General features: G+C 48.2%; 1 protein-coding gene across 14 annotated transcripts in view; it reads left to right on the forward strand.

The window, feature by feature from the left end:
• The window catches only part of LOC146267706 (uncharacterized), a 132724-nt gene that overhangs the window by 110738 nt on the left and 8715 nt on the right, over positions 1–13271 (forward strand). For 12 of the 14 annotated variants that reach the window (XM_084709758.1, XM_084709757.1, XM_084709765.1 and 9 more), the window contains 9 exons: positions 1479–1523; positions 2508–2552; positions 2781–2843; positions 3860–3895; positions 7690–7734; positions 8806–8976; positions 9952–10018; positions 10106–10237; positions 10332–12534. In XM_084709758.1, the coding sequence (XP_084565884.1) occupies positions 1479–1523; positions 2508–2552; positions 2781–2843; positions 3860–3895; positions 7690–7734; positions 8806–8976; positions 9952–10018; positions 10106–10237; positions 10332–10618 (891 nt within the window). In that variant the 3' untranslated portion in view covers positions 10619–12534. Of the gene's footprint in view, positions 1–1478; positions 1524–2507; positions 2553–2780; positions 2844–3859; positions 3896–7689; positions 7735–8805; positions 8977–9951; positions 10019–10105; positions 10238–10331; positions 12535–13271 lie in introns of those variants that run through there. The other 2 variants (XM_084709771.1, XM_084709767.1) reach the window with 2 other exon arrangements.

Below are 13271 nucleotides of genomic sequence, written 5' to 3' on the forward strand. Positions count from 1 at the left end.
ACACTAATTTTTAGCCTGGTTCACCACCTACACTAACTTTTAGCCGGGTTCACCACCATACATTAACTTTTAGCCTGGTTCACCACCATACACTAACTTTTAGCCGGGTTCACCACCATACACTAACTTTTAGCCTGGTTTACCACCATACACTAACCTTTAGCCTGGTTCACCACCATACACTAACATTTAGCCTGGTTCACCACCTACACTAACCTTTAGCCTGGTTCACCACCTACACTGACCTTTAGCCTCGTTCACCACCATACACTAACCTTTAGCCGGGTTCACCACCATACACTAACCTTTAGTCAGGTTCACCACCATACACTAACTTTTAGCCTGGTTCACCACCATACACTAACTTTTAGCCGGGTTCACCACCATACACTAACTTTTAGCCTGGTTTACCACCATACACTAACCTTTAGCCTGGTTCACCACCATACACTAACATTTAGCCTGGTTCACCACCATACACTAACATTTAGCCTGGTTCACCACCTACACTAACTTTTAGCCTGGTTCACCACCATACACTAACTTTTAGCCTGGTTCACCACCATACACTAACTTTTAGCCTGGTTCACCACTTACACTAACCTTTAGCCTGGTTCACCACCATACACTAACATTTAGCCTGGTTCACCACCTACACTAACCTTTAGCCTGGTTCACCACCTACACTAACCTTTAGCCTGGTTCACCACCATACGCTAACATTTAGCCTGGTTTATAAATGTGTCTGGTACATTTCTGTGTACAATTAATTAATTTATCATAATTTATTTGGCCACAATGGAGAACAGTGGAAGACTATTCTAGAAGCTCAAACAGTCCAATGCCCAAAGTTTGACTTGCAGACACACAAATATAAAATAAGTAGGCCTACTTTATTTTGTTATCCTTTTGTACTAAAGAAAAGTAGTGGTAAATCCCAAGGATCTGCACTCAAAGTCAACAATAAATGCTTTTGATCATACTAAAGAAGTTTACATGGCTCCAACAAACCTATGATGGTTAACAATAGAACAATCCCTAGCTTGGAAGTTTGAACAGAAAGTCTGATGCTGTTAAGGTTGAGGGGGTTTCGCTCTGGGCTGGTTCTGTCTAACGGTGAGAGGGGAAGTGGAGGTTTCTTATGAAACCCACAGCAACCCATTGGGGAGCCCAATCCAGGAACGTGTTATCTGACTAAAAGAGCACAAGAGCTCGAACAGTCCTCCACGCCTACCTGTCCTCAGGGAACAGGATTAAACTGGATCTGTGTTGCTTCTCTATCAACGTTTTCTCTCTTGCTCTCTCAGTGCCTCCCTCTTTCCTTTCTCTCCTTTCGGTTTTTCGGCTGTTCTTTTACTCTCTCTTTTGCTCTCTGCACCCCGTCTCTCTCTCGCTATCTCTCTCTTTCTCTCTTCCCTCTCTCTTTCCGCCTCCCCGGTGCTGTATGTGTTACATGAGGGTCTGTTCTGCTCCTGCAGGGGGATATGGGAATGCCTGGAGCCCCAGGAACTACCGGCCCTGTGGTAAGAAACACATCCTCACAACAACAAAAACGTTTGTATTCTCTTCCTCCATTACCTTGTAAAACACCTTCCCCAGCTGCTCAACGTGTTTCTGTACAACCCAAGCAGTCTGTTCTGATGCACGCAGGTCATGTTTCAATGTAGCCAGTTAACCTTTCGCAAAACCAATCCCCCAAAAGGCCTCGACAAATGCTACCTTAGCAGCTGGTTGCTACTTGAAGAAGGTCCATCAAGCTTTCGGTCATGGTGAAAGGTGTGCCTTTGGTACCTGCAAATCCGACAGCAAGTAGCCCAAAAGTTTAGAGTCATTTTTTCCCCTTTGTCCTTCCCAAAACCCAGAAGGAAAGATGCTGCCAGTGAATTAATCAGTGTGGGAGGCCCCATTCTCTGCAAAATCCCTCAAAGATCAACAAACATGCTTTTGGCTGCTCCCATTGGCTGCTAGCTGGCTAATCGGTTGTCATTGTCTTGCGAATGCTATGTCAGATAAGAGAAAACATTCACAAAACTGGATCTCATTTTGTTACTTTGGACCAGTTTTATTACTTCCGATATCGTGTCGGTGTTACTGCAGAAAGAATCCCTTACCCTGACCGGTAATGTGCTTTTCATCCCCTCCATTTGAGCAGTTTACAGTAATGATTGCTATGCAAAGAAGCCCAGCTTGACAGGCTAGCAACAGTAACTAAGGTGGATAAATACCTTCAATTGGGATTGTCTGACTGTGTGTGTGTGTGTGTGTTTGTGAGTGAGTGTGTGTGTGTGGGGGGGGGGGGGGGGTGGGGTTGAGGGGTTGTGTGTGTGTGTATGTGTTTGTCTAATGGTGAGATTGGCTGATGTTATCATGTGTGTGATTGGATGGTGTAATCCTGTGTATGATTGGCTGGTGCTATCCTGTATAATTGGATGGTGTAATCCTTTGTGTGATTGGCTGGTGCTATCCTGTATGTGATTGGATGGTGTAATCCTGTGTGTGATTGGCAGGGGAAGCCGGGGAGTCGAGGAGAGGCAGGGATTCCTGGAGACCCGGTGAGCTTCAAACTGTTTTTCAGCATTCAGTCAAAACCCTCAGCTCCCCCCTCCTGTCACCCCTCCCCCCCCCTCACCTCCCCCCTCCTCTCCCCAACACCCCTCCCCTTTCAACCCCCTCCCCCCCTCACCTCCCCCCCTCCTCTCTCCATCACCCCTCCCTCTGGCTGTCATCCCCCCTGTCATCCTCACCCTGCTCATCCCTGGCTGTCTGTGTGTGTTTCCTAGGGAGAGCGAGGGCCCTTAGGGGAGACTGGCTTCCCAGGCCCTGAAGGACCCCAGGGCACTCCGGTAAGACATCCACCCTCATATTACACCTTCGTTCCAGCTGTGCTCTACCTCTGTGATCAAGGGCGTAGGTTTGGTTTGAACAATGGTGGGGGCACAGTTTTACCTTTCTATTTGCTAGCATAGCTAGCATAGCTTCAACTGCAACTATGGCATCGTTTCCATTTTATTGTTTATTATTCACTCAATGTTAACGTATGCCATACAGAAGTAGCCTTCCAAAAAGCCAATCATTACATCTCTTCTCACAGTCCTGCTTCGTCGCTCACCTGACCACTGTTAGCTGACAGGCTGGCACACATCGTGATCAGCGCTCTCCTGCCAATCAAAAGTAACGCTGACCATGAGAGAGTTAACCAAATGTGGAGCAGAAAATGTTAAAAGCATTCTAAAAATATGTGTAGAATCGTAATTACTGGTGGGGACAATGACATGTTTCCTAACATCATGCTACCCTAAATGTATGCTCATGTCTGTGATAGACACAGGATCCAGTTATTCAGGGCCTACACCATACTTCCCCTATGGGCAGCGTGGCTCATCAAGCCAGGTCATGTTAGTCTGCCCTCATATCTACCTATTGTCTACATTCTTATAATCTGTTTCTATAGGTCCCCTCTCATGATATCAACCTCAAGAAACACTGGTGGTTTCCATTTGCTGCATGCTCAACCTCCGTCTCTACTCTGAGCTGCTGTGCTCTGGTGCTCCCCCCCAGCCCTGTCTTTAGAGCATAAACAGTATGTTTAAGGACAATACGCTGGGAAATTCACTGTGTCAGCCTTGGCGTACGCTCCAGGCAATGACACTATTGTATGTAATTACCATCAGACATGCTTTCAGAAGGTGTTGAAGTAGCCTGAGGCTGGTGTTCATACAAAAGCAATCAGGCGTTCCTCCACGCTCATTACTCTGCTATCATTACCTCAGAAGATCACCAGGGAACAGCGGGACTCTGTTGGACACCTACACTGAACCTTTTTCCTCTGTGTGTTTGTGTGTTTCTTTTCCTGGGACAGGGGAGACCTGGGAAAGATGGCATACCTGGATATGAGGTGAGAGAATGGTCACCTGATGTTCTGTTGGGGATGTGTATCAACCTTCTACAGCTAACCTGGAGAGTCAGAAAATGATAGTGTGTGTGTGTGTGTGTGAGAGAGAGAGGGAGGGAGGGAGGGAGAGAGAGAGAGAGAGAGAGAGAATAAGGAGAGAGATCAGAGAGAGAGAGAGAGAGAGACAGAGAAGGAGAAAAGAAAGAGAGGAAAGCGAACAAAGAGAGAGAAAGTGAGATAAAGTACAAAGGGTATAGTATTTGGCCCTCCGCTACAGCATCACAAGAGAACCAGATTAAAACATGACATTTGCATACTGGAACATTTTATGATATGAACTCAGTGATTGCCTGCTGGTGTCAAGCTTTGTTGACTTCCAGCCTCCCTCATCCTTATTATGCAGTGAATGATAACATGTTTGTAATGGAGGTCAGTGGTCCGTCAGATGATGCCGGTTTCATCCAGATCAGCTTTGAGATGACTCACAGAGAAAGGAAAGGACTCGGTGTGTGAGTCAGGTCTCGGTAGTCCCTGCAGCCGCTAGACTAACCACCCTGAGGACTAGTTCCATGTTCTCACTGGGGAGGGACAAGTGTTCCTGACTTGGCAGGCTTCACAGACACCCCCAGGAACTCCCAGGGACGCCAGCTAGACCCAGCTAGAAGCGAGAGGAAGTAGCACCCGGGTGGACTCCTAAAAGCAGGATCACCGGGCGATGATTGAGTTAGCTTGTCTTTGCGGCGGTTCCGATTGTTTATGTACTTTCCCTTCATTCCCATTTCACCCGGGCACACAAACTGTGGCCAAGCTTTGGAGGCTCTGGCTGTGCCTTGCTGCTCCTGTTTGAGTTTCTCTCTCTCTCTCCTCTTGTCGTTTGGCGGTGCCACAGTGCCATCTAGCAGGCTCTCGCCTCTCGTCCTCTGCTCTCGCCTCTGCTCTCTCCTCCTCTCTCCTCTGCACCTCAGCGAGGCCAAGCGAGGCTGTGTTCAGTGGCCCTGCTGATGGACTGGAGGGTCTCATCAGGAGCGAGGGAATACAGGGAGATGATGAGAAGAGGGGGAGAGAGGGAGACAGGGAGAGCAGTAGAGAGACGATATGCAGAGGGGAGTGGGAGAGGGAAGGAGAGGAGATTTGCAGGGTTAGAAAGAGGAAGGGGGAGAGAAAGGGATGGCGGAGATGAGGGGGGAGAGGAAGAGATGTGCAGAGATGAGGGGGAGAGAGGAAGAGATGTGCAGAGATGAGGGGGAGAGAGGAAGAGATGTGCAGAGATGAGGGGGAGAGAGGAAGAGATGTGCAGAGATGAGGGGGGGAGAGGGAGAGATGTGAAGAGATGAGGGGGGGAGAGAAAGAGATGTGAATAGATGAGGGGGGGAGAGGGAGAGATGTGCATGAGGGAGAAAACAGCTTCACAGAAAGGCTGGCTCCTCCAGAACCACTTCATGGCAGATTATGTTTTTTTCATGGCTATAATCCTGCAAGAAACAGATAGAAACAAGCTACAGGAAGTTCCAGAGAAAGTGAAAGAGAGAGACTAAGAGAGGGGGTGGAGGGGGAGGTATACAGGAGTGCACATTCAGCCCAAGACAGGAGTTTCTTCCCTAGCTATAACTAGACAGTCTGGAAGGATCGCACTAAGGGAGGCAGGGAGGCAGGGGGAAGGGGGGAGGCAGGGAGGGAGAGCAGGAGGGAGAAGGGGGGGGGGCAGGGAGGGAGAGGGAGGGAGAGCAGGAGGGAGAAGGGGGGGGTAGGGAGGGAGAGCATGAGCGAGAAGGGCAGGGAGGGAGAGGGAGGGGGAAGGGGGGAGGCAGGGAGGGAGAGCAGGAGGGAGAAGGCGGGGGCAGGGAGGGAGAGGGAGGGAGAGCAGGAGGGAGAAGGGGGGGGCAGGAGGGAGAAGGGGGGGGCAGGGAGGGAGAGGGAGGGAGAGCAGGAGGGAGAAGGGGGGGCAGGAGGGAGAAGGGGGGGGCAGGAGGGAGAAGGGGGGGGCAGGGAGGGAGAGGGAGGGAGAGCAAGAGGGAGAAGGGGGGGGCAGGGAGGGAGAGGGAGGGAGAAGGGGGGGGGCAGGAGGGAGAAGAGGGGGGGGCAGGGAGGGAGAACAGGAGGGAGAAGGGGAGGGAGAAGTGTGGACATTGACAGGGAGAAAGGCTTCTTTACCACCCTTATAAAACACTGGAAACAAAGAGAGAATGTTGTGAATTCAATTCCAAAAACGTTATTGTTCAGCCCCATAGGAGTAGAAATTTGTCTTCATACAGGGGCTTAAACAAACAATCCACAACAACACAAAGATAAACAAAAATAATATAAGTAAAAACCCACACAACTGTTGGAGAAGGAGAATGAGTACATGTTCTTATAGTCACATTTCTGTTTATCCCTTAACAACATAAGTAGGAGTGAAGACAGAGGATAAAGAGAGAGAGAGAGAGCAGTAATATGGAGAGAGAAAGAGAGAGGCACAGAAGTAATAGAGACAGAGCCGAAAAGAGAGAGGGAGGGAGCAGGGAAAGAGAGGGAGCAGTAAAAGAGAGAGACATGGTAGAGCAGTGAAAAAGAGAGAGGGAGGGAGAGAGCAGGGAAAGAGAGGGAGAGAGAGCAGTAAAAGAGAAAGAGGGAGGGAGAGATAGGGAGAGAATGTTAGCAGTGTGAGAGAGACCAAGGCAGAGCAGTGAAAGAGAGAGGGAGAAGTGGAGCAGGGAGAGAGGGAGAGAGAGGCAGAGCAGTAAAAGAGGGCGACGGACCTACAAATTCAGGGTCAAATTAATTTCATATAGCCAATTATTTACTGCACTATGCTCTGCTGTGTGGACCTGATCCACTCTGTCTGTCTCCAATCCTCTCTCTCTCTCTCTCTCTCTCTCTCTCTCTCTCTCTTCTACCTCCCTCTCTCTCTCTCTCTCTCTCTCTCTCTCTCTCTCTCTCTCTCTGTCAGTTCAGTTCAGAATGCTTTATTGGCATGACAGTTCGGGTTGAGCAGTATTGCCAAAGCAGTCCCTATTGTAAGGACATTTTACAGTAATATATGTATCATAGCATTTACATTATAACAATAATAATATGGCAGTACACTATAACAGTAGCATAGTAAGAGTAACAGTAACACATAAATGCTTGTTAATATACAGAAAGGTTTTAACAGTTGTACAGGGTTGGTTCACTGTCCCCCAGGTTGTGACATTGAGAGACATATCTAGCGGCAAGGCTTGCAGTCGGACCTTCGCCCAGAGATATCCTTAATTTCTCGTTTAAATTAAGCTCTGTGTAGTTTTCAATTAATTCCTTACATTTTTCCAGATATTGATCTCTTATACTTCTATATTTGTAACATTTAAGTAGGAAATGTTTTTCTGTTTCAATTTCCCCTGATGTACAGTGTCCACAGATTCTCTCTGTCTCTCTCTCTGTGTCTCTGTCTCTCTCTCTTTCTCTCTGTCTCTATATCCTCTCTCTATCTATTCTACTTCCCTTTCTCTCTGTCTCTATATCCTCTGTCTCTCTTCTACTTCCCTCTGTCTCTGTCTCTAAATCCTTTCTCTTCTGCCTCCCTCTCTCTCTGTCTCTATATACTCTCTTTTATCTACCTGTCCTCCCTTTATTCATCTGTCTGTTTCTGTTTCCCTCCCCCTCTCTCTTCCCCTCTCTCTCACCCCCCCCCCTCTCTCTCTCTCTATATATCTCTCTCTCTCTCTCTCTCTCTCTATCTCTCTCTCTCTCTCTCTCTCTCTCTCTCTCTCTCTCTCTCTCTCTCTCTCTCTCTCTCTCTCTCTCTCTCTCTCTCTCTCTCTCTCTCTCTCCTCCAGGGAGCTACAGGAAGACCAGGAGACAGGGGATCCAAAGGAGAACGGGTCAGACTTGTCTTATTCCTCTATCAAAACGGTGCCTTTTTAATACTGACTACCACTCCTATGGACAAACATAGTGGTCAGAACTGCTGACCGCTTGTAGTCCATGACGAGCGAGAGGTTGTCATGGCAGCAGTTCAATGTTTGAGGGAGTGAGCCCGATACACTAAATGGACAACAGTGGCTGGACACTGTGAAACATCTTCTTCTAAAATCATGGGCATTAATATGGAGTTGGTTCCTACTTTGTGTCTATGACTTCCTTCACTTTTCTGGGAAGGCTTTCAGATAGACATGGGAACATTGATGCAGGATTTGCTTCCATTCAGCCACAAGGGCATTAGAGAGGCTGGAGACTGATGTTGGGTGTTTACACCTTGCTTGAAGGTGTAAGAATGTATCCCAAACGTCTGACTTTAGTTAGGTCAGGGATCAGTGCAGGCCAGTCCAATTTGTCCCTTTACTCTACAACCCTACACACATTTCTGTAAAGACCTCGCTTTGTGCAAATTGTCAAAAGGTTTAAAGCCCAGAATTGCCCAGAATGACATTTCCACCAGTAGAACTAAGAGCTCTAACCCCAAATGATGACAAACAGCCCTTGTTGTTAATAAGCTTGATGCATGAAGCGACGTCCTGTGATTGTGGTTGTGTTTATGTGACAGTTATGTGCTGGGGGGTATTCCAGAAAGAAGGATTAGTGAAACCCCTGAGTTGGTTAACTCTGAAAGGAGGCAAACTGTGGCTTTTCCGTTCCAGAAAGAGGACAACAACAAAGTAGGAGAACGTTTTTCCATTAATGTCGGCTTTTTATAGTCCTCTTGCTTGCAATCAACTCAGAGTGGACATACTCCGAGTTGAATGAACTCATTCAAATAAGCTGTTCTGGAACCAAAAAGTCAGAGCTTCCAATTTGAGGGTAAATCAACTTAGATTTCAGGGTTACAGGCTGACAGTTTGTTAACCCCGCTTTCTGGAATACCCCCTGGTCTTCTGCCAGTCCTGTCATGGTACTGTGATTGTTATTGTGTTACTATAATTGTTACATACATGCTGGTCTTGTGATGTCCACAGGGAGACCCAGGGATCGCTGGGGAGAGGGGCGTCCAGGGTGAGAGGGGCATCCAGGGAGAGAGAGGGGTCCAGGGAGAGAAGGGCTGGACAGGAGAACCAGGCCCGGTGGGGCCTCAGGGGTACAGAGGAGACCCTGGGCCCCCTGGCCCCCTCTCCACATCCAGCCTCCTGGTAGGTTGGTGACACAACCCTGCCATGTCTCACCTGCACAGTAACCCAACAGGAACCCACACAAACCCTCTACACAAACCCTCTACACAAACCCTAACCCTGCTTGCTTGTCACAATATGACAACTCAGCATATGAAAACCAGCACTGTGCGACAGACCAACACTGTGCGACAAACCGACAATGTACGAAAAAACCAACAAATGTCATAACCCAACACAAATGTTATAACCCAACAAAGATATGGACTGTGCAGGACTGTATAGAACAGGCCAGCATAGTATAGGACAGTATAGAACAGGGCAGTATTGAACAGAACACAACATTATAGATGAGAATTGTACAGTGTAGAACAAACTTTATGATGTTAGTCCAGGACAGTTTATTCTGCTTCTCTCTCTCCTCGCTCGTCCCTGCTGAGGTGTCACCCAGCTCAGTCCCTGTTTATAAAACCTCAGTGAACACACACACTCAACCAGCAGGGCCTGTACGAGCCTCTCTTCCCCCTTCCTCCCTCCCTCTCCTCCCTCTCCTCCACCCCATCCTCTCCCTCCTCCTCCTCCTCCTCCCTCCCCCCACCCCACCCCCCACTGCTCAGACCTGCATTAGAGGCTTCCTGAAGATAGTCAGCGGGGGGGGGGTGTTCCCACTGAGCAGCCAGAGAACTGGAATCTGTGATTCCTCTCCATGTTCACTGTCGCCCACCACACTGACAGGAAACAGACACACAAGCTGATTACTGTGCTATGCCACAAAGCGTTTCCCCGACTCTCTTTATCTCTCTCGCTTTCTCTTTCTCGCTCTCGCTCTCTCTTTCTCGCTCTCTCTCTCTCTCTCTCTCTCTCTCTGTGTCTTTCTCTCTGTTCCAGAACACAGGAATAAAACACAAATCACCGCTGTCTCTTAATTGCATTTTTAAAAATCTGTTTAATACTTTTTTCTGTGGAATTTGTCGTGCCCCCCCCCTCTCCACACAGAGTGATGTCAATTCCATGGAGGAAATAAAAATGTTTATCCGAAGTGAAGTGCTGAGGGTGTTTGAAGGTACAGATAGGACCCATTTCAATGATCCCCCCCACGCATGCTCCTCCGGAACCTTCCGTCCCCCTGACGCAGAGCGTTGTCTTGCAGAGAGGCTGTCTAACTCTGCCACGCAGCAGAAGACACCGGCGGCCATCTTGGCAGCGCAGGTGCGGCACGGGCCCCCCGGCCCCCCAGGGGAGACGGGCCCCCCAGGGGAGACGGGGCCCCCAGGACCTCAAGGTAAGAGCCTGGAGCTTCCCTGTGCCCCTCCTACATACACACACTCATTAAAACTCCTCCTGAAGCCCTCTCACCCTTTAACCCTCCTAACCAGAAGAGGCACGCCCTGCCTTGATGCCCTTTCTGACATCCTACCCAAGGTGTAACCTAACCCAGCACAACTGTCCTTGCCCTCCCTCTATGGACTCACACCCACCACTACAGCAGGCTGTCAGGGTGGCGGTAAATGGTCTGTGGAGATTCAGAGGACACAGGCAGACTCATGTAGTGGAGCAGTGTAATGGGAAGGCAGGGTTTCATCGGGGGAGCGTTTTCCTGGCTGCGGCAGCCGTGGTGCTGTTGATGTGCTGTGGGGATTCATGGCTGTTTCTCTCCTGTTAGACACGTAGAGCAGACTGAGGGAGGAGAGGAGCGCAGGACAGGAACAGGAGTATGGAAGGACACAGGAGTGCTCTCTCTCTCTATCTCTTTATCTCTCTATCTCCCTCTCTTTCTCTCTCTGTCTCTGTCTCGCTCTCTATCCCTCCCTTTATCTCTCTCTCTTTATCTCTCTCTCTCTCTGTTTCTCTCTCCTTCTCTCTCTGTCTCTCTCTCTCTCTGTCTCTCTCTCTTACTTTCACACCCTGTCTGTTTCTCTCTCTGTTTTGCGCTCTCCTTCACTGTCTCTCGCTCTATCCCTCGCCCTCTCTATTTCTGTCTCTTGCTCTCTGTCTCCCTTTATGTCTGTCTCTCCTCCCTCCTCGCGCTCTCTGTCTGGGAGATATGAAGACAAATGGAGACGTGTCGGTGACTGAGAGGAGCCCACGGGAGTGTGGACAGAGCCCAGAGTGGACGCTGCTTGACCCGGGCAGCAAGCAGGCTCTGAGAGAGGGCCCAGGGAGAAGGCCCAGGGTGAGGGCCCAGCCCAGGCAGGACAGTCCTTATCAGACCTGCGTCTACGCCTGCCTGCCTGCTCCTTCTCACATCCACGTACCTTTGTCTGATCCAGCCCTGACCCTTCCCTAACCTTTCTCTGACCCTTTCGCTGGACCTGTTCACCTCCGCACAGAGCTGCATCCACTCCTTTCTGCTGTTTAGGAAACCCCACTACCCTTAACATGTGGAGATGTACCATACTGTCCTATGCTATATTTTTATATATCATGCTATGCTATGCTATGCTATGCTATGCTATGCTATGCCATGCTATGCCATGCCATACCATACCATACCATACCATAGCATACCATACCATAGCATACTATACTATACTATCATATACTACGCTATACTATACTATACTATACTATACTATACTATACTATACTATACTATACTATGCTATACTATGCTATTCTATTCAATATTGTACTATGCTATGCTATTCTCTATTATACTATACTATGCCATGCTATACTATACTATACTATACTATACTATACTATACTATACTATACTATACTATACTATACTATACTATACTATACTATACTATACTATACTATACTATACTATACTAGGCATGTGTTGCACGTTAGCACACTAATGAATTGGCCTCAGTTATAAAGCATGGCCAACTACCTCACCTAGATGGTTTACATTGTGACCTTATTGACTGTGTTGACATGAAGCTGGGCTGCAGTTGTAGTGTTTTCTAAGTGAATGTACTTTAGTCATGGGTCAATGCCTTAACTCATGTTGTTAGATGTTTTCCTTCAGGTTTATTGTGTGTGTTTCATTTCCAATGCCACAAAGTAGTGTTTTTTTTTCTTGTTTTCTATAAGCAGTTCTTAATACGCCAACTTTCTAAATAAATCTGTGAGTTAAAGACGAGGAAACTCTGTGGGTCCCTTGATGAATCAGATATTGAGAAAAAAAAAAAATTCTTGCGTTGTTGACTCCTGTGCCTGTATCAGCTGGAAATGGGGGTTCTGGGTAATATTTCCTCATTATTTTGCGTCATCCTCCACTGGAGACAGCAGTCCTCTGGAATATTCAATTTGACTTCCTCTCAAAGACGGCAGAATGAATAGTTTATGAAGAAAAATAACCCCTTTGCATTTTCAGACTATAGTTTTTTCCTTTCTTTTGTATTTGTTCTAGTGGTGTGATTTGACATGGGGTTTCTAATCTCCCTGTACTACACGGGGAGTCTGGGCCTGGCGTATGAGACGGTTCTCCAGAGAACAGCTTGTCTTGTCTTGTTACTCTCCTTATATGTTCTGACGTTCTCTCAAATTCTGCTTGCTGTTTAACAGTAGTTTGGGTCATTTGCTGTCTCTTCACCTTAAATCTCATTAATGCAAACCATGATCACCGCCTGTCTCACATCTCTGTTCTTTCATGCAGTCCTTAAAAGTTGTTCTTGTTTTAATGCGTTCTGTTTGTCACTCACCTGCTGCCCAAGACTGGATGTTATCTTAGAATCCTGTAAGATTTATTTTACAACACGGAATAACGGTTCTGAATTCAAAGGCACATTAACTTTGCCAGAAGTGTACCTCGAAGAGACCTTGTAGAGAGTCTGATAACAGATGCTGTATCAAGTCTCAGATCATGTGCACTCCATCCTTTGTTTAGGACGTTTCTTGGATTGGCTGATGGGTTTGGCTGGGTGCTTCTCTTCCTGCCTGTAGCTTGTTATAGCTTGTTATTTGGGAAAAACACAGCCTTGGAGTTCATTTTCCTCTGTGAAATAGAAAACACAACACAAAATGTATCCCTGAGTGCAGTAAACAGCCATTGATGGTCAGGGCGGGACTCACAGGCCAGCCAGCCAGACAGCACCCTGTCAGGGAGAAAGGCGGGAGTGGGAGGCCTGTTGACCCAGCTTGATTTTGGAGCCCTGGCAACACCCCCCCTGTCCTCCTACCACCCCCCATTCCCCTGGTTCCCCCTTTGTCCCCTAAGTCCCTCCCTCTCCCTCTGGGTCACCCTGTCTCCTTGGTCCCCCTGGGCCCCCTTGCTCTGCCCCCCCCCCCCCCGGTCCCCCCTGGCCTCCATCCTCCACAGCCCCCCTGGTCGACCCTGGCCTCCATCCTCCACAGCCTTCCAT

Source organism: Hypomesus nipponensis, chromosome 11 (assembly GCF_054491055.1).
Source record: "Hypomesus nipponensis isolate SF chromosome 11, ASM5449105v1, whole genome shotgun sequence".
Lineage (NCBI taxonomy): Eukaryota > Metazoa > Chordata > Actinopteri > Osmeriformes > Osmeridae > Hypomesus > Hypomesus nipponensis.